This window comes from Hylobates moloch, unplaced genomic scaffold (genome assembly GCF_009828535.3).
Source record: "Hylobates moloch isolate HMO894 unplaced genomic scaffold, HMol_V3 SCAFFOLD_5, whole genome shotgun sequence".
In the NCBI taxonomy this organism is placed as follows: Eukaryota; Metazoa; Chordata; class Mammalia; order Primates; family Hylobatidae; genus Hylobates; species Hylobates moloch.
The window spans coordinates 22,985,862-23,010,715 of NW_026652280.1; the positions used below are offsets into that span (position 1 = coordinate 22,985,862).

Below are 24,854 nucleotides of genomic sequence, written 5' to 3' on the forward strand. Positions count from 1 at the left end.
AAATGAAAGTGCTTTCTCCTGAAGCTGTTGTGTCAGGTATTGTAACCACTGGCTACGTGTGGTTACTGAGCACTTTAACTGTGACAAATTCATATTGAGGTGTACAGAAAGTATAAAATACAGATCAGATTTTAAAGACAGTATAAAAAATGTAAAATATTGCATTATCTTTTTATGTTGATTAGATTGAAAATGCACATATTAGATTTGCTGTAATATTAAACTTGATTTTACTTATTTTACTTTTTTAATATAGATAATAGAAAATTTAAAATTGCATATGTAGCTCACATATGCTACATATCCATTGTTTTGGGCAGCACTTTCCTGAAAGGTCATAGTTTTTTCACCTAGAGGCTTTGAGAAGACATTCCTATATTATCTTTATGTTCTTTTTCTTTAAAAAGTATAGTAGTGACTTTCATAATATTTGAATATGTAAGGTGCCGTAGTTGCTTTACTCTTTCCTTTATACTTGTCATGAAAAGTTTAAACTAGGATACTCAGTGGTTATTAGGTAACTTCCATTCAGTAGTTAGTCTTATACAATTGCGGAGCTAGGACAGAATTTAAAAAGATAGCTGTTAGAATGTGTTTGATGGGTGACCAAAAGTCATTTCTGTAAGAATAAAAATTGGGTGATGGTTGCAGTGCAAAATACATTACATGCTCTTTTTCACAGGCAGATTGGCTACCGGTTTTCAGACGTGCATTTTTTTCTAGCAGCAGTAGTTTGTGTTGACTTTATCAGTACCCTTCTTGGTTATTCGTTTTGAGAAATACCTGTAATTATGAAAGACCTGTCTGGCGTTAAGCACAATTTCTGCATTGGAAGCTAATTTTTCTACTGGATGATGTATTTAACAGTAAAAATGATAAAAATATAGGGAATGTTCTTTATTGTCTGTGTGAAGGTAATGTAGCTATGCCCAAAGAGGAACTCTCTTAGGAATAGGTCTATTTTTTCCTTAAATAACAAAAATGCAGTATTTTACAGGTTTTTAGTTCATGCTTATGGTATTTAACTTCCATAAAGGTGTAGAATGAATATTCAAAGTGGTTTAAGATTTAATTCATAACACTGTCCAACTTGCCAATTCTAGGGAACAGCTGCCACCAACAATATATCAGCAACACCTACATTTTTGTTTTTTCGAAACAAAGTGAGAATTGATCAATATCAAGGAGCAGATGCTGTGGGATTAGAAGAAAAAATCAAGCAGCACTTAGAAAATGACCCTGGAAGCAATGAGGACACAGATATTCCAAAAGGCTATGTATGTAGACTGAAAAGTGAAATCATAATATATAATATCTTGTCCCTGTCATTATTTGGTTAAAATGAAATATAACTATGTTTTCATGTTCTATCTCTTATTGGTTTAGAATACTTTTAAATAAGAGCTTTCAAATTTATTGACTATTGAGTTTTGTCTGTATGTGTACGTTTGTGTGTATGTTAAGCCTCTATCATAAACCATTTTTCCTAAATTTCTCCTAATTTTCTTTGCCACTTTTTTTTAATCTGCTTTCTGAACTATTTTAATAGCCATTTAAAAATACTTGCTTTATCCTTTTTTTTTTCCAAAAAATGTAGAAATATGCATTGGAATTTTTTTTTTCACTTTTTGACAATTATGTAAAATGACTTATAAGTTTTAATTATGGCCATTAACTCCTTTTACTGCCACTCACTTCCTATAGTTTTATCTTTTTAAATGTATGCCTTTTCTGGCACTCTATTTTTTCAAAAAAAGTCTAGTCACTGATTTTGTTTTAGAATCAAATTTGACTTTGGTATCACATGTATTATTCTAGGTTTTAAGGGTAAGTTATTTCAAATAACAACATGAAGACTTAAGAATCTAAAGGATAGTGTGTGGAAACTGCAGAGTATGAATAGTTAGAATGCAGCATTTTTAATTTGAGAGCTATTCAAGAAGGAAGCAAAATTTGGAGGTATTAGATTTGTTTATACAAGTAGGTAAATCCTGTATACTAAGAGACATATATAATTTTTAATTTCTCTGGTTACAAAGTTACTGCACTGGCAGATCAAAGAATGAATTTTAAAAAGTTACCTCAAGTTAAAGTTAGTATCTATCTTTTTTTTTTTTTTTTTTTTTTGAGGCAGAGTCCCTCTGTCACCCAGGCTGGAGTGCAGTGGCACAATCTCGGCTCACTGCAACCTCCGCCTCCAGGGTTCAAGCCATTCTCCTGCCTCAGCCTCCCCAGTAGCTGGTATTACAGGCACCCGCCACCATGCCCGGCTAATTTTTGTATTTTTAGTAGAGACGAGGTTTCACCATGTTGGCCAGGCTGGTCTCGAGCTCCTGACCTCAGGTGATCCACCCGCCTCGGCCTCCCAAAGTGTTGGGATTACAGGCGTGAGCCACTGCGTCTAGCCAAAGCTAATATCTTAAACAAGGTATATCAGGCATATTAAAGCAGATCTGTGTCATGGAGCTACAAATCCTCCCTGTAGGTCTAAATTTATGCCAAATGAAGAGATGCTATAGTCCAAAAAAAAATGAGAGATTCTTTGAATATGGGTGTGTAGTAGGAGATTGTAAGGGTGTCAGAAAGCATCAGTAATGTGATACCAGCATTAATTTAGGGAAGTACAATTAGTGTTTATTTAAAATAGACCTGTAATTTGAAATTGTAATGTCCAATTAGGAAGTATGAACATATCGTTTATGTTAGGGTTGTTACATCTTTTGGACAGTTTTGGAAATCATTTAACTTGTAAACCATTGTGTTTATATCTTTGTATTTTTTTCCCTTTATTACTAAGGGTTTTTGCATTAAAAAGTCTTAGGAGCACAGCAGTCTTGTTGCCTAGCTACAAGCATACTTCTTTACACATCCGCTGTGGTATGAGTGTTTTGGCTTCAGATAGGAAATAGGCAGGAAAAATGAAGTTTTAAGAAATAAAAATTTAGTTTTTGTGCAAATGTTATGGATAAACTATGAAAAGCTGTTATTTTTAAATGTCCCTTTTTTTCTGTCAGATGTCAATCAAGACATTAAAATTTTGAACTATTTAGGTCTTACAGGGTTATTCAGTATTTAAAATTGGTAATCTTATATAACGATGATACCATTACAACTCTCAAGAACTTTAATATTGATACAATATTTCTAATTATCTTACAGTTAAATTTGCTTAGTTATCCCCAAAATATTCTTTATGGCTGTTTCCCACCGTTTAGGATCAAATCAAGGATCATGCATTGCATTTAAGTTGTCCTAATTAATGTTCTTTAATCTAGAAACTTTTCTCTGCCTTTTTTTTCTGTCATGGTTTTTCGTTTTGGAAGTCTAAACCAGCGCCGATCTAGTAATATGGTAGCCACTAGGCACACTTGTCTATTGCACATTTTGTTATATGACTAGTACAACTGAGGAACTTAATTTTTAATTTTATCTAATTTTAATTTAATTTTAAATTGCCACATGTGGCTAATGAGTATTATATTGAACAACATGGGTCTAGGCTATCTGTATTATTTAATTGATTTTTTTTTTTTTTTTTTTTTAGATGGAGTTTCACACTTTTGCCTAGGCTGGAGTGAAGTGGCACTATCTGCAACCTCCACTGCCCCCCTGGCCCCTGCCCCTGCTGCCCGGTTGAAGTGATTCTCCTGCCTCAGGCTCCCACGTAGCTGGGATTATAGGTGCCCACCACCATACGCAGTTACTTTTTGTATTTTTAGTAGAGGGGGGGTTTCACCATGTTGGCCAGGCTGGTCTCAAATTCCTGACCTCAGGTGATCCACCTGCCTCAGCCTTCCAGGGTGCTAGGATTACATGTGTGAGCCACCGCGCCCAGCTAGGATATCTGTTTTATAGACTGTTGGGTATTCTGGATTCACCTGATTATTTTCCCATGATTGACATGTTGATTATAAAGGTAGCAACATTTATTTCTCATTGCAGGTTTTCAGAATATGTCAGTTTCCAATTATGTCAAATATGCAATGTAATAATGCCAGTTTGTCCCAGACAGTTTGTATAACAAAATAATGCAGCCCTTTAAATATGTTTTGTGGGCTGGGTGCGTGGTGGCTCACGCCTGTAATCCCAGCACTTTGGGAGGCTGAGGCGGGCGGATTACCTGAGGTCAGGAGTTCAAGACCAGCCTGGCCAACATCAGAAACCGCATCTCTACCAAAAATACGAAAATTAGCCAGGTGCGGTGGTGCACTGCTGTAGTCCCAGCAATTCGGGAGGCTGAAGCAGGAGAATTGCAGGAGGCAGAGGTTGCATGGAGCAGAGATTGCGCCACTGCAACTCCAGCCTGGGCAATAGAGGGAGGCTTTGTTTCAAAAAAGAATATGTATATATATATGTTTTGTGTCCCCCACAATAAATACAAATGAAAACTATTTAGAAGAATTTACCCACTTAGTTTATTTTTATCATTTAGGTATTGCAAGTCTGACTGTAATGTTGTCTTAATCCTAGATATCATATTGAAGTGACATATAGATAGGATGGAAGACAAAAACATTTAAAAGATTTTGTCAAAACTGCCCTTTTAAGGCAAATGTTCATAATGCTCCGAATAGTTCTGCTGTAGTAAAACTTTGCTCTGTAGCCCTTTTTTCTTCCCTCCCCATCTTTTAAATTGGCTATACGTTACCCTGAGTAATACATTTACTATAACTTTTTAGCTTTGAAAGCATTTAGGCTGTTTTATCTATAACTAGAGGTCTATACTAATGATGATTACCATTTTCATATTTACTTGACATACAAAGTTTTCTTCAGTCTTTCAGAATTATGTATGTATGTATTCGTATCTTTAAAAAACATAATGAAAACCCTTTGAGATAGAGAGGTGAACATGTGACTCATCTATAATACTTGGTAGACTTGAAGAGTAATCCTTGTTTAGGAGATGAAATGGATACTTTTCTAGAAAAATACACTTTTACCAAAATCAACTCTACTAGAAGCAGAACATCTAAATAGACCAGCACCATAGAGAAATAGAAGAAATAGTAGTAAAGATTTCTTCCATAAAGGCTTCTATGACTTTACAGGTAAATGTTGCCAAATCCGTATAAAGATCAGGTAATCTAGTGTTACTGTAACTACTTAAGATCTTAAGTAAAAAGAAAACTTCTAAATTTATTTTTGAACTGTGACATTGATCTGATAATTTCACAAAGTATACACCAAAAAAGAAAGCCACAGACCAGTTTCAATTATGAATATTGATGTAAAACTTTTAAATAAAGTGTTAGTAAACAAAATTCAATAATATCATCATGGGCTGGGCATGGTGGCTCATGCCTGTAATCCCAGCACTTTGGGAGGCTGAGGTGGGCAGATCACTTGAGGCCAGGAGTTGGAGACCAGCCTGGCCAATGTGAAACCCCAGCTCTACTAAAAATACAAAGAGTAGCCAGACATGGTAGCACACGCCTGTAATCCCAGCTACTCAGGAGACTGAAGCAGGAGAATCACTTGAACTCGGGAGGTGGAGGTTTCAGTGAGCCAAGATAACACCACTGTACTCCAGCCTGGGCGACAGAGTGAGACTGTCTCAAAAAAAAAATAATAATAATAATAATAATAACAAAATTGAGTTTTTTTAAAGCATGTAAGAGATGTTTATATTAGGAAGTTTACTTAATCTGTCACATTAATAGACCTAAGGAGAAAAATCATGATCTCCAAATATGCAGAAAAGGCATTTGACAAAATTTAAATACCCATTTATTCCTAAAGCATTCAGTAAAATCTTAATAAAGGAACATTGGAAACATTCCTACTAAAGTCAGAAATAAGCATGACCAACCACTGTTAACACAACTCTGATGTGCGGGAGGTATGGAAGTTTTAGTTAATAAGGTGTACAGAGATGGGCATGTGCTGACTGACACCACAGGGAAGCAAACAGTAAAATCCAAAGTATTGAGAAATCTATAAGCTAAATGACTAGATTAAAAGAGATTTCGGAGACATATTAACGAAATATAATTTTTTTTTTTTTTTTTTTTTGGAGACAGAGTCTTGCTCTGTCACCCAGGCTGGAGTGCAGTAGTGTGATCTTGGTTCACTGCAACCTCCGCCTCCCAGGTTCAGGAAGTTCTCCTGCCTCAGCTTCCCGAGTAGCTGGGATTACAGGTGCCCACCACCATGCCTGGCTAATTTTTGTATTTTTAGTGGAGACAGAGTTTCACCATGTTGGCTAAGCTGGTCTCAAACTCCTGACCTCAGGCGATTCACCCGCCTCGGCCTCCTAAAATGCTGGGATTACAGGGGTGAGCCACCCCCACCCGGCCTCCAAATATAATGTTTATACTTTTGTTTGTTTGTTTGTTTGTTTTGTTTTGTGACAGGGTCTTGCTCTGCTGCCTGGGCTGGAGTACGGTGACGCAATTTCAGCTCACTGCAGCCTTGATTTCCTGATCTCAAGCCATCCTCCCAGCTCAGCCTCCCAATTAGCTGGGACTAAAGGCACATGCCACTGCACCCAGCTAATTTTTTTGTTTAAGTTTTTTAGAGACAAGGTCTCACTATGTCTCACTCCTAAACTCAAGTGTTCACCCACCTCGGCCTCCCAAAGTGCTTGGATTAGAGGCATGAGCCATCATACCGGGCCTTTTTATCTCTATTATTGGCATATACTTTTTTGGATCTTTGTTCTGAGTGTAACAATTCAACTGTAAAATATTTATGAGACAGTTGAGGAAATTTGACCACTGATTTGATGGTGTTAAGGAATTATTGATTGTGATAATGATGTTGAGAATGTTTTCTTTTAACTTCTTATTGCTTAGAAATTCGTACTGAAATGTTCATGAATGAAATGAAAAGATGCTTTTTTTTTTTTTCAAACTAATCAGGAGAAGAGTTAGGATGTAGTTGGGGATTAAAGATTAGGCAAGAGTGGCCTTGAGTTGATGATTATTGTAGCTGGAGGTGGTGGATACATGGGATTTACTATATTATTATATTTTTGTCTGTTTGAAATTTTTCATGATAAAAACTTTAAGTCCTTATTTGCTACTCATCTTAAATCGGACATCATCATAGATATAAAGAGTCCTTGGCCACTAGAAGAGGGAAATAGACTTTCTTTGGATCTTACGGATACTTTAATTTGCGTATTTTCTTCTGTAAAACACTTATTTTTTAAAGTATAAGTCAACATTTTATAATCTTAGTGTTAAAGACATCATTTCTGATACCTTAACAAGTAGGCTAAGCCTAGATTTGGCTTTAGTAATTGATGGTAGATCTCAGTCAGAAATGCAAATGAAAGGACACTGTAAAAGTTTTATGAACTATTTTAAAAGTGTTTTCTTTAAAATTGCCTAAAGAGAATCACAGATTTAAATTTTTTTAACATTTGTATACCTAATCCAAATATGTTGCCTAAAATCTTGCAATTTTTTTTCAGATGGATTTAATGCCTTTTATTAACAAAGCTGGTTGTGAATGTCTTAATGAAAGTGATGAGCATGGATTTGACAACTGTTTACGAAAAGACACGACCTTCTTGGAATCTGACTGTGATGAACAGGTGATTGAGGGCTGAAGTTAAGCTTGTGGAGATTATCACTATTTATGCCTGCTCTTGTTTCTTCCCATCTTGTGGCTTACGTCTCGCCTTCCCAGATGATCACTTCTTCCTTTCATTTCTATAGCTTTTAGTTTCTTTGACTTTTGTTTTTTGACCATACATACTCACCTCCTTTCTCTGTTCTTGTGTGTGGGCTGCCAGGTGCACTAAGAAAAATTGCTGAACTCTTGGATAGGACCCACTGCAGAATTGAGCTCTTACCACTGTTTGGTCTTTTTGTTCATCCTTGACCTGACTTCCATACCTTCTTCCCACCCAGATGGATTTGTATTTGAGAAATAGAGACTAATGAGATGAGCACTCCCTGTGTGGCTAACTCCTTTCTCCTAGATAGAAACCTGTATTATATTCCCTATGCTTCCCTGCCTTGCCCTTATCAGAGTAAGTTGGGTGTTACCACCTTGATCAAGCTTTTTAAATCTTCATTTTGGCTGTTACTTTTCTCAGTTTACTTTCTCTTCCATTGTCTCTGATTTGTCCCATTCCAGTTCATCTTCTATATGGTAACAGAAGTTATTTTTCTAAAATATAAATCTGCGTGTTTTCCTTCCTTAGAAGAGTGAAATGACTCTTCACTGGCTTTAGGAAGAGGCTGACTTGATCTGTTTTTAACTTTCTCGTCTCTTCTGCTCTTCACCTACAGTTCAGTTCCCTAATCATGTCATGCTTATTATTTTTGATACACTATTATGGGTCAAGTATAAAAAGTATTGGTGTAACTAAAGGAAATAGCCTAGTTATGTTCTTAGGCAGATAAACCACAACATGATTCTGAAATCATAAATCCAAACCCCATCTTTCCATGCTGTAACCCCAGAGCCACCATGTTTTACAGCTTTGAGAGTATCATTCACATTGTGTTTCTTGTAAATGGTGCCCTAAAAATACTGTAATAATGCTAATCAGCAGGACTGGCTCAGGCTTCATGAAATTTTCCTGCCCAGGAAATCTTTCCAGGGTAGACGCATAGGTACGTACATCAAACACACTTTTGGCTGGAAAGAAGATTGAGCAAATGATCCAGAAGAGTTTCGGAGAGATAAGCATTCTGACAGTGTTTCATATTCCTCTTCCCTTATATGGCCTTCCAGATTCAGTCAGTCAAGTAAATGTAGGATGGAAGTTTGGAGGTTACTTCAGAGCTGTAAGAGCCCTATTCTCTTGAGTTTGGGATCAGAGTCCATTTCAGGGCTAGTCTCTGCATAACCTGTGTATTGCCTCTAAATCGTCAAGTAATGTGGATAGATACTTGACAAACCATCGTAGAGCTGTATGCTAAAATGTATAGTTTAAATTTTATTTTAATTTGAGAATTTTGTTTGATTTGTTAGAAAGCAGGTTGCTTGCCAGTTTATGGCTCATAAGACCTTACATTCCTATGCATAGTTTTAGTATTTACTTGATTAATTTTTTCTTGTATTCCCTTATATACATAACTAATAGTAGTATTTCTCAAATGTTATCTAATCAAGTGACTTTCAACTTGCTGATTTTTCATATTACGTTGGTTTTGTTCGATGAATTAGGTTGGTTATTTTTTTCTTGCCTGTTATTTTCATTCTGCTTCAGTAGTTTGTGTACTCAAGGTGTACAAGAGCTCTTTAAAATGAAACTCTTTTCTCCACAGCTGCTTATTACTGTGGCATTCAATCAACCTGTTAAGCTTTATTCCATGAAATTTCAAGGGCCAGATAATGGTGAGTAAAGGATAGCTTTTCTTTAAACTAACTTCTGCTTTGTAGAACTGTCAGCATAAAATTAAAACTTTTTATTAAATAGAGGTAGTTGGTTTTTTCTTTTTTTTTTTTTTTTTTGGAGACAGAGTCTTGTGCTATTGCCCAGGTTGGAGTGCAGTGGTGCAATCTTAGCTCACTGTAATCTCTGCCTCCTAGGTTCAAGCGATTCTCCCACCTCTGCCTTCTGAGTAGCTGGGACTGGGACTACAGGCAGGCGCCACCACGCCTGGCTAATTTTTGTATTTTTAGTACAGGATTTCACCATGTGTTGGCCAGGCTGTTCTTGAACTCCTGACCTCAAGTGATCTACCCATCTCGGCCTCGCAGAGTGCTAAGATTACAGGCGTGAGCACCGCACCTGGCTTGTTTTGGAACAAAGCAAGATATAAATGAATGGGTAAATAATGTGAGATTATTAGATACTGAAAGTATGAAAGAAAGAGAACTTAGTTATTTTTATACTTTTTCATTTTAAAATTTGTTTCCTTTTAATCTGAGAAGTGCTGAATCCTTTTTTCCAACTGTTCTAAAACTGTAGGTTCTGAGCAGCCATATTTTAGAAACAAAACTGAAAGATTTATTTCAAACCCCTTTTAAGTGAGAAAACTGAGGTTCCAGATATTCCTGTTTGTGCCCTATTAATAGTATCATTTTTTTATATCGATACATGTAAATATGATTGTGCAGACTTAGGATTTCCCTTCTTCTAAAATAAAGAATTTTCCTTTTTTACCCCCCCCATTTTTTCTTTTTCTGTTAAGCTTTTTCTGAGGGGGAATAGGGGAATGGAGACTAGGGTTCTGATTTTTTTTTTTTTTTTTGATTGATTGGAAGAAATAGCCAAGGCCTTATTTAGAAGATAGCATTTTCTTATTTGTTCTGCTAAATTTTCATGTTAATAATTTTTTATTAATAAAATCGTACTTTTACTCTGAAATTACAAAGAATTTGTATAAGCAAATGCTGTAGAAATGAGTCTTACATTTCTTTCTTCAGCCACAAAATATGGGTCTTAAATTGTGCCTTGAAGTTAAAGGAATTAAGGCATTCTATACATGGGACTTTACCACTTAGCACGTCCTAATCTAATCCCTACAATGAAATTTGGCAATTTTTATTAATTTTCTTTTGGCTAAATGTTGTCACTGATAATGCTCTCCTCCTAAATAAATGTACCAACTATTGACAACTGTAAGATCTAGCTCAAATGCTATTTCTTTTATGAAACTTTTTGTTAACCTGCATATATTGTCAGAATCTATTGTCACCTTCCTTGTACCTCGTCTCCTGTGGTATTTTGTTTATCGTAGCATGTCTTTTGTAGTTGGGGGGCAGGGACTCACTCTGTGTTTGTGTGTCTGTTTTAATCTTATATTCTTAATATTTACCACAGTGTTAGCTAGGCCAAGAAGGAACCAGTAAATGTGTATTGGAAAATAAAGGATTGGCTACCTGAATACTCAGACTTTTGTACAAGTTCTAATAATGGAGTTATTTGAAGTATATGTGTATTGATTTGTGTGTGTCTGTGTATAGTGTGAGTGTAGTGGTAAAGGGAGTAAAGTATATTTGAGGTTTTTAAACATTTCATTTTATTCTACCATTTTATAGGTCAGGGCCCTAAATATGTAAAAATTTTTATCAACCTACCCCGATCTATGGATTTTGAAGAGGCAGAAAGAAGTGAACCAACTCAAGCTCTGGAACTGACAGAGGATGATATTAAAGAAGATGGCATTGTTCCACTTCGTTATGTTAAGTTTCAGAATGTTAACAGTGTAACTGTAAGTAGTATTTCATTCATATGTATTTAATAGGTTTGTGAGTAACAATACTATTTTCAGTATCCGAGGTGAGTCTAAGGGATTCTTTAAAGTGGTATTTATCCACTCAGTTTGAAATGAGTAAAATGTATAATGGGATAAATTTTCTTTTTAATTTATGTACCCTAAAGAGGAAGGACAGATTGATTTTTGAATATTTGTGGGGTTTTGTCAGTTATTTTATACATATATGGTAACTTTTGCTAGAAGTTTATTCTACAACTTTATACTAAAACTGAAGATATTTGTGCTTTATTCTTTATACCTGGTATAGTAGTGATGTGTTTGTAAAATCCTATTTACTTTTCTTGAATATGGAGTTTTTAAGTGTGGTGGTCATGATCTTAGTAGAAATGACTTTTTATTTTTATTTTTTGAGATGGAGTCTCGCTGTGTTTCCCAGGCTGACTTGAACTCTTGGGCTCAAATAATCTTCCCACCTCAGCCTCCTGAGAAGCTGGGATTACAGGCATGCACCACTGCACCTGGCTTAAAAATGACTTTTTAAAAAGATATTACATTTTATAAGATGACCTAAGGTATATCTGAATTTTTTCTTCCTTTGAGGCGGGTTCTTGCTTTGTTGCCCAGGCTGGAGCACAGTGGCACGACCTTGGTTCAGTATAGCCCTGATCTACTGGGCTCAGGTGATCCTCCCTCAGCCTCCAGAGCAGTTGCAACCGCAGGCACGTGCCACCTCACCCAGCTAAATTTTATTTTTGTAGAGGTGAAGTCTCCCTGTGTGGCCCAGGCTGGTCTCAAACTCCTGGGCTCAAGCAGTCCTCCCACCTCAGCCTCCCAGAGTGCTGGGTTTATAGGCTTCAGCCACTACACCCAGCCTTTCTGAAGTTTGACTAGTGCTTGAGATGATTTTAAGTGATATATTTTAGATGTCATTATTAAAGTGCCACTCATAAGAATCAGCTACTTTTTAGCAGTTATTAATTGCTTTTAAAAAATTTAGCATTGAAACCCAGCTCACACTTCTCACCTACAGTCATTTAGAGGAATGGGTAGGATAGTTAGAAAAGAATAGCAGAATACTTAGAAAAAGAAAGTAGGAACCAGCACAGAGCCACTGAGAATGTCATGCCAAACTGGTACAATTTGTTTGTTGTGATGGAATAATTCTATTTTTGTAAATTAGAAGAATGCTAAAGTATGTGTTCATTTAAGAATGTTTTTGCGAGTTTCACAGAATATACGTAGTAGTAGTATGAAGAATTATAATTGACTGGGTGTGGTGGCTCACTCCTGTAATCCCAGCATTTTGGGAGGCCAAGATGGGCAGATTGCTTGAGCCCATGATTTTGAGACCAGCCTGGGCAACATGGTGAAACCCCATCTCTACAAAAAATACAAGAACTAGCTGGGCATGGTGGTGTGCCTGTAGTCCCAGCTACTCTGGAGGATCACTTGAGCCTGGGAGATTGAGGCTTCTGTGAGCCGCAATTGTGTCATTACACGGCAGTCTGGGTGACAAAAAAACAAAAAAAAAGAATTATAATCATGTTGAGTTTTAAGTATCAGAAATATCCTACTCAAATGAAATCAAAGAAAATGGTTATATTAAACTTAGTATACTAGTTAACAAATATTTTCTTGAAATAATATATGGCTGCCTATGAAAACAATAAAAACTGACCAATGAATGGCATCTCAGAATGAAAGAAGTATGTTATTTAAATCACGAGAGGCAGTTTTTAACTGGGCATGGTGGTATGCTGGTACTCCCAGCTACTTGGGAGGCTGAGGCACTGGCATCACTTGCACTAAAGAGTTCAGCACTAGCCTAGGTAACATAATGAGACCTTGTCTCAAAAAAGAGATAGGTGCAATATTTTAAAGTAGACAGCACCTAGAATATTGTGTTTTTAGAAATGGAGCAAATTTTTAAAATCCAATGTATGACAAAGGATCAATGAGTAAAGCTTTTAGTTTTTAACATGCTGAGGGGAGTTTTTAAATATAGAGTCAAGCTTAAAAAAAATATGAGGCACATAGTATTGTTTTAGGAGCTGATTCCCAATACTATTTTTTCTTTTAATATTCTAGGAAATAGAATGGATACAGGAATATCAGAAAAAATATAACTTTAGAGATTTTCCTCAGTGAAAAACTACAATTTTAATAAAATTTCCAATGATAGTGTGTCCCATTGTAATGGTAACTCTTAATACCCTTTCAACATTCTCTGTAAAGAATTTAATTGCTGGGTACGGTGGCTCACGCCTGTAATCCCAGCACTTTGGGAGGCTGAGGCGGGCGGATTGCCTGAGCTCAGAAGTTCGACACCACCCTGGGCAACACAGTGAAATCCTGTCTCTACTAAATTACAAAAAAAAAATTAGCCAGGCATGGTGGCGTGTGCCTGTAGTCCCAGCTCCTAAGGAGGCTGAGGCAGGAGACTTGCTTGAACCTGAGAGGTAGAGGTTGCAGTGAGCTGAGATGGCAGCACTGCACCCCAGCCTGGGCGACAGAGCAAGACTCCGTCTCTTAAAAAAAAAAAAAAAAAAAAAAAAATTGGCCGGACATGGTGGTGGGCTACTCGGTAGGCTGAGGCTGGAGAATCGTTTGAACCTGGGAGGCGGAGGTTGCAGTGAGTCGAGATCATGCCATTGCACTCCAGCCTGGGCAACAGAGTGAGACTCCATCTCAAAAAAAATATATAGAGAGAGAATTTAATTGTGACTCTGCCGTAACTATCACACCAAATTATCGTGAACTTGTATATATGGGTCTCTTGCCATGACATCTCTGGAGAAAGTGAGAATAGCAGGGCAAACAGCCCTATAATTAATAGTCTTATCCTATAGGAGTACTAGTCTTAATGTTATATAATTTAGATTAATTTTTCTTTTTTTTTTTTTTTTTTTGAGCCAGAGTTTTGCTCTTGTTGCCCAGGCTGGAGTGCAGTGGCACGATCTCGGCTCACTGCAACCTCCACCTCCCAGATTCAAGTGATTCTCCTGCCCCAGTCTCCCAAGTAGCTAGGATTACAGGTGCCGGTCACCACATTAATTTTTTTGTATTTTTAGTAGAGATGGGGTTTTGCCATGGTGGCCAGGCTGGTCTTGAACTTCTCACCTTAGGTTATCTGCCCGCCTCAACCTCCCAAAGTGCTGGGATTACAGACGTGAGCCACCGCATCGAGCCTAGTTTAATTTTTACAAAGAATGGAGAATATTTGTATTAGTAATTTAAGGAAATTGATTAAACTTAAAGCATGTTTGTGAAGAAGGATTGTAATTATAAATGTAAACTTTTTTGGTAGATATTTGTTCAATCGAATCAAGGTGAAGAGGAAACAACAAGAATTTCATATTTTACTTTTATTGGTACTCCAGTCCAGGCAACAAATATGAATGACTTCAAACGAGTAAGTTTGCTTAAATGATACTTAGGGATAGTAAAAATATAATTTTAATGGAATAATTTCATGTATCTCAACTGTCACACTTTCTTTTAACGAAATAACTCAAAATTATATCATGTCATGAAATTTTACAAGGCTGAACTAGGATAGAAAGTTCTAACTATATTTTTAGATATCCAACAAAGTAATCTTTAATAAAAAATGATGTCTTAACTGATAACGAGTCTTTTAATGAATGACATCAACATAAGGGTAAAAATAATAGCTTGGTTATAGAAAGTGGTTAGTAATAATGGAAAAATGAAAGTAAAATCATTTGAAAGCAGTTGTGAGAATTAAATAACTTAGTTGATAGTAAGATTCTGATGATTATTTCTGACGAAATTTTAAATTACTTGAATAATTTTATTTTAAAAAAATGGACTGAGTTTTAATATACTGACATGTTAACTTTCCAAACCGTGTTTGTATGCTGAAATAGCACATTTCATCAAATAATGGTAAACAGGCAAGTTTTCTGACGTATTTTTATATATCTTTATGTGTGTGCATATCATTTTCTTTTGAAAAGACACAATTATAAGGTTCGTAAAGAATTAATAGGGTACATGGGACCTTTGTTAATCCAGATTAATTCCTTTTGTACATTACTGGAACAACTTCTAATGGGCAACAGTTCCCTAGGGTCACTCTTAAATATACAGCTACAGATCATCAAAGTGCTACTGAGAACTTTATCAGTACAGAGCGTTAGTTGCTATATATTCAGTTTAAATGTGGCAGCTCAGAATACATAGGTATCCCACTGTCTGTAATGATTGCATCTGGCAGGCAGTCTAGAACTTGAGGAAGAGTTTCCTTAGGCCTGGCAATTCCTAGATGAAGAGGCTCCCAACAGACCCTTGTTGTGGAATTGAAGATGGAGAACATCTTGAGCACTCTCATTGTTTTTGGTGGCATCTACAGATCTGACTTTAATTCAATTATAGAAGAATGTATTAGATTGCATAACAGAGGATGATCTTACAAAATTGTATGCTGTTTTTACCAAATTGCAAACCTGGACTGGACAATAGGTATTTTAACTGGTTGTTTTCCAATTACTATTTTCCTGTCTCATAGCGTGATTACCTTTTGGGGACCGCAGGAACAATTATGTACTTTAGAGCTGTTATGTCTAGATGTTTCACATATGTATTATGACAGGTCAGAAGAAGCAGAGATTAAGCATCTACATTTTTACGATGTGAAATATGTTTTATTGGGAAAATGTGTGAGCAACAAAGACATCTTGGCTGCCTGCTTTGCCTTTTTGAATTAGATGCCATTGGACTTGGCTTTAAGTGTGCCTTGTGTGGTTTGTTCTTAGCTTAGTTTTTTATAGGATCTATTACTATAAATCTTATTATTTTCTCATATCATTCATTAATTTGGCTCTAGTTTCCTGTTTCTCACTTCAGTTTGTGCTATTTGATTTTCATTTTTTTCTGTAACCACCATTCTATCTTGTTTATCTTCTTACCGGCTAGCCATTCAGTTAAAGTTTCTCTAATTTGCATGAATAATTATCCATTTAACTGTCCACCTCCACCTCGTGTTGAACATCGCCCTCACATCCCTTCTAGCCTAGTATTTTCTCTTTTCTGACTGTCAAACTACCTTTTTGGGGGCTGTCTTTAGGATAGCAAAGGTGTTAGACCTTTTTTGTTTGAGAGTATTTGTGCTTGTTTTATAACAGCCATTTATTCATTTGATTTTTTTTAACTTTAAATTACCATATGGTAGCAGTTCTCAAGCTTTTTGATCTCAGGACCTCTTTATATTATTTAATACTATTGAAGGCCAAAAAGAACTTTTGTTTATGTGGGCTATATTTATCTGATATTTGCCATTTAGAAGTTAAAAGTGGGAAATATAAAAAATATTTGTAAATAATGAACACATGTTAACAAATATTTTAAATTAAAAATAAGCATATTTCCTAAAAGAAAAACCAATGTGGTAAGACCATTGATTTATAATTGTATGATTTTTTATTTTTTATTTTTTATTTTTTTGAGACAGGGTTTTGTTCTGTCACCCATGCTGCAGTGCAGAGGCACAGTTATGGCTTACTGCAACCTCAAACTTCTGGGCTCAAGTGATCCTCCAGCCTCAGCCTCATGAGTAGCTGGGACTACAGGCATGCGCCACCACACTCGGCTAATGTTTTATTTTTGTGTGGGGACAGGGTCTTACTATGTTGCCCAGGCTTCTCTGTTTACGAGCCTTCTAGCATCCTTTCCTTCTCATATCTGCTTCTGCATTCAGTCAGCTTTCCTGTCACACATCATATAGCCCCTGGAAAACTCCCCTGGATACTTGTGAAGAGAATGAGAGTCTAAAAGGCAAAAAATGATTTAGCATTATGAAAATAGCGTTGACCTCCCAGACTCCTTGAGAGGGTCTTGGAGACCACACTTTGAGAACTGCTACAAGAATAATTTGAATACCATAATCTACTCCGTTGTTGGTGTTCTGGGTTTCTTAGCCCCTTGCTTTTAATTTTGGCTGATTAAGTGATTTTCTTATGTATATTAATTTACATTTTCTTGTAATATTTCTGAATGACATTTGTACTGTAGTCACTCTTTGTCTTTAGGGTTATTCTTTAAAAGTAAGCTAGTATTTCATTGTTTTTATATTGTACAAAGCAACAACTTCAATGTAGTTAAAAAAAGAAAAAGAGGGCTTACATGTAACTGAAATTGGCCAGCTTAGTCCTTGTACAGATAGATTTGCTTATTAAAAATTATAATTGAGTTTGGTTCTCATTGAAGGAAATAATAGATGTGTGGTATGGTTTGTTTTGTCCCTATAGTACGATGGTAGTACAATAGTCCCTCCTTATCCGTCGGGGCGGGGGGATACGTTCTTAGACCCCCAGTGGATGCCTAGAACCACAGACACTAACAAACCCTATACATACTGTGTATTTTCCTATACAGATGTTTCCCAACTTATGATGGTTCAAGTTTACAATAGTGCAAAATTGATAATGCATTCAGTAGAAACCATTCTCTTAAGTGTGGGGCAGTTAAACATTTTTGACTTACAATATTTTCACCTTACAATGGGTTTACTTATTTTTATTTTTTTGAGATGGAGTTTCACTCTTGTCACCTAGGCTGTAGTGCAATGGTGCGATCCCAGCTCACTGCAACCTCCGCCTCCCAGGTTCAAGTGATTCTCCTGCCTCAGCCTCCCGAATAGCCAGGATTACAGGCGCCTGCCACCATACCGGGCTAATTTTTGTATTTTTAGTAGAGATGGAGTTTCACCATGTTGGCCAGGCTGGTCTCCAACTCCTGACCTCACTGCCTGCCTTGGTCTCCCAAAGTGCTGGGATTAGAGGCATGAGCCACCATGCCTGGTCTTTACAATGGGTTTAATCGGGATATATTACCCCATCGGAAGTTGAGGAGCATCTGTACGTATATACATACCACTGATAATGTTTAATGTATAAATTAGGCACAGTGAGAGATTAACAAAGCCAGAGCATGGTGGCTCACGCCTATAATCCCATCACTTTGGGAGGCCAAGGCAAGAAGATCACTTAAGCACAGGAGTTCAGAACCAGCTGGCAAACATAGTAAGACTCCATCTCTATTTAAAAAAAAAACCAAAAAACAAAATTACCCATGCAAGGCGGTGGGTGGATCTGTAGTCCCAGCTACTTGGGAGGCTGAGGTGGGAAGATCACTTGAGCCCAGGAGTTCAAGACCAGCCTGATAAACATAGTAAGACTCCATCTCTATAAGAATACACACACACACACACACACACACACACACACACACACACACACACACACACACACACACACACACACACACAAAATTACCCAGGCAAGGTGGTGGGCACACTTGTAGTTCCAGCTACCTGGGAAGCTGAGGTGGGAAGATCACTTGAACCCTGGAGTTCAAGGCTGCAGCGAGCTAGGATCATGCCACTACACTCCAGCCTGGGTGACAGAGCAAGACCCCATATCAAAAAGAAAGAAAAAAAAGATTAACAACAACTAATAATAAAATAGAGCAATTACAACAATATACTGTGGTTAAAAGTTAACATGGATATGGTCTCTCCCACGCTTGCTCTTTCTCTCACTGTCTCAAAATATCTTATTGTACTGCACTATAGGCAGTTGAAACTGCAGAAAGTGAAAGCACGGATAAGGAGGGACTACTCTTCAATCATGATCTCTGTCTACAGCAAGTTTATATTCTTGTAGATAATGGACGAACATAGGGAAAGTTAATCAAAATTAATCAAAGCTTAGTTCAAGGGTCTCTTTGTCCACAGAGTATTCTCAGACATTACCAGCTAGGTGACTTTTCCTTTTCCCCCAACGACTGGGAAAGTCTGAGAATACTTTGTGAAGAAAGAGGGCCTTGAACTAAGTTTTGAGAGTAGAATTTGGACAGTTCAACAGGCAGCTATGGGCACTCTTGATAGAATGGAAAAGTAGGGACCTGGACATGAACTTAGGAAGGTGGAGGATTCGTTGAAGGACAGACAAGTCATATTACTCGTTTGGTCAGTCTGAATTAGTATATACATAGTAATTAGAATTGAAAATTTTTTATTATTTTTGCTGTGTTGCCCAGGCTGGAGTACAGTGGTGTGATCTCGGCTCACTGCAAGCTCTGCCTCCCGGGTTCACAGCATTCTCCTGCCTCAGCCTCTGTAGCAGCTGGGACTACAGGTGCCTGCCACCACGCCTGGCTAATTTTTTTGTATATTTAGTAGAGACGGGGTTTCACCATGTTAACCAGGATGGTCTCGATCTCCTGACCTCATGATCCACCCGCCTGGGCCTCCCAAAGTGCTGGGATTACAGGCGTGAGCCACCGCGCCCAGCCTAGAATTGAAAATTTCGAAATAGATTTGGCATATATTTTATAGGCACAGGGAGGAAAATTTTGATGACCTCTGTGTAGCGAAGGGCGCTATATAAAATGGCTTAATGAATGATAAAGTAGATCAAGTGTTCAGCATTTTCAGTTTATATTTTTATCTTGTGTGAGCTGTTTCTGGATAATTTCAGTTTTCAGTATGTCACTGACTTCTTATGTCACTAAGATATCTGACAGAAGCTAAGGTAATGCTGTTGAATCTCCAATGTGGATAGAAATCTTAGACAACCTTTCATGCTATTACAACTTTTAAGGTTAGACTTTTAAGGTTTGACAGACTAGAATACCCCTTCTACTTGTCTGTTTTTGGCTCTTATAGGCATCATGCACAGATTGTAATCTATACTTTGGCTGTTGTTGTCAATGGATTTTTTGTGTTGCAGCATGAAAAGCTTGCCATTGCCATCTTAATTGGAAGTAGATATTTTTGCTAAAATATGCTCTTTATATGGATTGCTTTATTTTAATACAGAATTTTTAATTACAATTTTATAAAAATATAAAAATGAGAAAATTATAGGGGCTTCTGCTTCTTAGGAAATGAGGTGCATGTGAAAAGATTTTTATCAGTATAATAAAAATAGACTTCTAAACTGGCCATTCACCGTATCAGCTATTTTTGTAACATTTCTGTCTGTTTATTTTTCAGCTTTTTTAATCCAACTCAAATGAACTAAAAACAGAAGATATTTTAAAATGAAGTAATATAAAGATTGACCTTGTCTCACTCTACTCCCCTCCTTGCTTCTCTGCTCATCTAGCTACCTGTCTGCTCTCACCCTTCCCATGTTCTCGCCATTGTTGGTACAAGATTTCTACAGCTTCTATCATCTGGATCAGCCTTGTTACCTAGGTTTCCTCAACCATCTCTTTCTTCAGATCTCATCCTAGTTGTGTTTCTTAATTGGCCTTTTATTTTGTTTTGGCTTTTGTTTTGGGCTTGCAACTAGGTGCTTTAATTTTTTACCATACCGTGTTGCTCACTAGCCTGTTTATTTTTTTTACTTTCCACCGTTTCATATTTAATTTTGTGCTACATTTTGAGACGTAACATCACAATAAACTTAAATTGTTATAAAATGTTTTAGATTTAACTAGTTGTTGAATAGTTTTAATCCATTCTAAACTTTAAATTTTATTTCCTAGGAACTATAGAATTCTTTTGGAAATTAAATATAGCAGTTGCATCAAGTTCTTTTATATTTGTGCTAGTTTAATATATTGATTACATTTCAGTTGAGGGGTGTTGGTTTTCTTTTCCGCATTGGAATGTTAGCCCCAAAGTCCTTTTGATGATTGATTGGGGTATGTCCTCTGCTTTTGCCCAAGTGAGCTCAAAACCAGTTGAAGGACTTATGGACTGAATATTAGGTTGGGTTAACATATTAATAGAGAAGATCAATGGACTCTCTACTGAATAAATATTTTTTACACCTAATTTTTGTGTACCTAAATTTTGGTTTGTCTGAGGTGTAGTATAAAGACTTAAGAATGAATAAAAGAGCTTTACATTTGGGATGACAATCCATGTTGGAATGTTGAATTTCTTCTTTTTTACAGAAAATACACATTGGCAAGTTGAGAGTTATCAACCTGTGAAACAGTATGCAGATTTGTGTCTTCCGTATCACATCTGCTGGAAGTTTAATTTTTAATATTTGTTTTTGTTTTCTTTTGCTTAATCTAATATATTTGTGTTTTGTGTTTCCCAAGTAATACAATGATCAATAATGCTCTCAGTGTTTATCAGCACAAAATTTACTTGTGATAGAAATAATGCCACTTCCCCTTCTAGTGGCTCTTAAAACCTTAATTTCTTACTCTTATCCACATTCTTTTGTATGAAACTGCCTTTTTATCATCTTGCTAGCTTGTGAGCTTTCTAACATGGTGTCTTTGGACCAAAGGGGAGTTCTTTTAAGGTACTAGAAGTGAGTTTTCTTAGGGTGGGAAAAACATTTCTAGGATTGTGTGATTGGGATTTCAGTGGAAAGCTTTCACATTTCTCATGAATGATGTTGACCCAGCTATGTTATATTTTAGACCAGACATGTACTGATGACCTTTATGAGTTTTGCTGGTATAGATACTGCCATTTAGAATAGAATCAATTTAAAATATGAAAATTAAATTTATAAATGTACACAGAAATCTTTCTACACAAACATACATTCAGTATTTTGCAAATAGGTTTCTTTTGAGGCATTTTTGCTGTAAGAATACATTATCTAATGATAAACTGTAAGTTTTAGGTACATTTCTCAATTAGAACATAGTTTTCAAACTCTCCTGCAGAGAATTTGTTTTCTAGATTTGTTGGTAGAGAACAAATTTTTATTCTTCACATTTTTATGCTGCCATGTATATAGCAACCAGAATGTTTTTTATAACCCTCCAGTAGAGGATTTTTCTAATCATTGACAGAAACAAGGTGTATTCATTTCATTTTTAATAGTACTCTTACAGTAACCAGTTCTTTTTTTCTTAAACCAGAAAAAATTAGTCACTTTTAATCTGTTTTCATTGCATGTCAGTGTATTGAGGGGGAAAGTCTGGAAATTTGCTATATTGGGCATGAAGACATGAGTTTAGCATACCCTTCTAATTCCAGATACTTGTGTGATCAACATTTGATTTCTAACTATCTAAAAATAGTATGTCAAATATGTTTTACTCATATAGCATCATTTTTTAATTTAACTTCTCTAAACTTTCAACCTTGTTTTTAAAAATTGCTATATATTTCTTTTAAAAAACAAAAAACTGTGTGAAACCAAAAATAGCCTGCATGTGTTTTATTTTTAATTCCTTGTGGCTGGGATTGGAGGGGAGGTCACAGTTTGCTTCAACAGTGAAAATACATTGCATGCCAGAAAAGATCCAAGGATAAAAATTAATACCAAGGTTTTAAACTGATTACTATATTAGTTTTTTTAATAACTCATTTTTAAAATCAATAGGATGTACATATAAACTTATTTTTGTTTTTCTAGGTAGTTGGCAAAAAAGGAGAAAGCCACTAAGGTACAAAAGACGCTGGACAACCATATTGCAATCAGATCTACAGCTCCTGGATAATTGCTTGATTCTCGCCAGAGACTGTCAATGTTTCATTCATTGCCATTACCAATAAATCATTGCTTTTGTTCAGATGGTATCACTAGTGTTTCCATTGTAATCTTGACACATGCAATTGTAAATAAAAGTCACTACTTTTGCCAAGCTTAATTTTTGTCATTCTAAGTCAGTATTTTCTCTTTCCATGTATTTGAAAACTGGTCAACTTCTGATTTTAGAAGAGACTTAAGTGTCTGGTAGTATATTGATTGAAAGCCAGTTTCTTTAGAAAAGGAGAAACTGTTTTAGGGAATTAAGAAGTACATGTGTACACATTCATAGCAAGTTATTTTGGTAAGTGAACCTGGAACAGCTAACCATGTTAAATCATTACTAACTTGCATTTTTATTAAAGGACATTTGGATATCTGAGCTATAGAAGTTACTCAAATTATAAATTAGAAGAAATAAACAGGTTTAATGAGATTTAGCTACTCTTACCTAAAACTTAGCTAATAGGTCCACAAATTCTTTCTTGGTATATACCAAGATTTTAATCTCTTCTGGTAAACTTTAAAATTTGAGTCAGCCCTTTTTTTTTTTTTTTTTTTTTTTAACTGATAGAAGAATGTGGAAATCAGACAGTTGGGGAAAAAATACAGCACAGTGAATTCCGAAAACAGGAATTGGCCAGGTGTGGTTGCTAATGCCTGTAATCCCAGTACTTTGGGAGACTGAGGTGGGTGAATCACCTGAGGTCAGGAGTTTGAGTCCAGCCTGGCCAACATGGTGAAACCTTGTCTCTACTAAAAATACAAAAATTAGCCAGTCTGGTGGTGGGTGCCTGTAATCCCAGCTACTTGGGAGGCTGAGACAGGAGAATCGGCTGAACCTGGGAGGCAGAGGTTGCAGCGAGCTGAGATTGCGCCATTGCGCCCCAGCCTGAGTGACAAGAGCCAAACTCCGTCTCCAAAAGAAAAGGAATTATTACCCTTAATCAAATATTTATTATCTGAACTACCAAAACGTGCAGTGTAAATACACAGAGAACATGATTTAAGGTTGAAAATGAGGTGCCCAAATAGAAATGTTTAAAAGGTCTTTCACAAAAGGCTGGTAAAATACCTATTCATTACCTTTTTTATCTTAAAATTGTAATCTAAAAAGTATCGGTAGATTTAATTTTAAAATTTCTGAGTATTTTAAAAACTTTTTAAAGAGTACATAAGACTGTAAAATTGTGATTCATTTAAATATTTGAGGGCATTCTTATCTAGGAATATGTTAGAGATACCATTTGCCTTTGTGAGAGCAGTGTGTTTATACTTGTTTATGAAAAAATTCTACAGAAGTTTTAGTGTTGAAAGAATCCCTTTCTGAAACCCAAGTGTCATTAGTTTAGTTCATTTGTATATGGGCACGTTAACTGGTCTGTGATGATCTTAACACTCCTTAAATAGACTATCTCAGATTAATCACATCTGAAATTAAGGATAAGATTAATACGCAGGGTTTTGGTTTACAGTTTTGTACACTTAACCTTTTTGAGTAATTGTTAAAGTGCCTCATCCTAAGTATTGCTGACCTTTTCCTATTTATACCTGATAGTTTGAAAACCCAGTGAAAGAAATTTCATATTTGTAAAGGTTTGGGCATCAGATTTATATTGTTTATATGACTCTTCTATAACAATTGGTTGCAGTATGCAAGCATTACATAATTCAAAGTGTAAATAGTGAAAAATGAATGTTTATAGGTAACTAATATATTTCACTTAATGGGAAATGTTACTATTACAAATAAATATGCATAATTGGCATTTAAAATATCAAGCTGAAATGCTGTTTTCTCCTAAAACAGTATATATATATATATATACACACACACACACGTATGTATATATATATAACATTTATATAACTGATTTTTCCAGATGAATAAGAGCATTTGAAAAAATGTAACTCTAATTATTTTAACTGAAGTCATTTATTAGTGCGTCTAGAAAACTGGTATTCGGTTTCTTGTTCATTTTGTCAGACATAGCAAAAAAGAATCTCATCATTTGTGTATTTTGTTACATTGACATCAGGTGCTTTTGACGGGAAACAGCAGTGAAATACCGTGTTCATAATAGAAACGAAAGTCAAGTATTGCAGTAGGAAGTCTTCGTCAGCTTAATGCTGAAGCCAAGAGTAGCACAAGGTACCACATTCTTGTGCCCATGGCAGGCTTTTGTAATCCTTCTCAGTTCTCTTTGACATGAAGCCCCACATTGTTCCCGAGTCTCAGTATACTGCT

General features: G+C 36.1%; 1 protein-coding gene across 1 annotated transcript in view; it reads left to right on the forward strand.

The window, feature by feature from the left end:
• Window positions 1–22,727, forward strand: part of TXNL1 (thioredoxin like 1) — a 35,855-nt gene extending 13,128 nt beyond the window's left edge. Inside the window, exons 3-8 of the mRNA XM_032152213.2 lie at window positions 1,104–1,277; window positions 7,421–7,543; window positions 9,231–9,300; window positions 10,951–11,123; window positions 14,437–14,541; window positions 22,493–22,727. Coding sequence (XP_032008104.1) covers window positions 1,104–1,277; window positions 7,421–7,543; window positions 9,231–9,300; window positions 10,951–11,123; window positions 14,437–14,541; window positions 22,493–22,522 — 675 coding nt within the window. The 3' untranslated portion in view covers window positions 22,523–22,727. The remainder of the gene's footprint in view (window positions 1–1,103; window positions 1,278–7,420; window positions 7,544–9,230; window positions 9,301–10,950; window positions 11,124–14,436; window positions 14,542–22,492) is intronic.
• The last annotated feature ends 2,127 nt before the right edge of the window (window positions 22,728–24,854 follow it).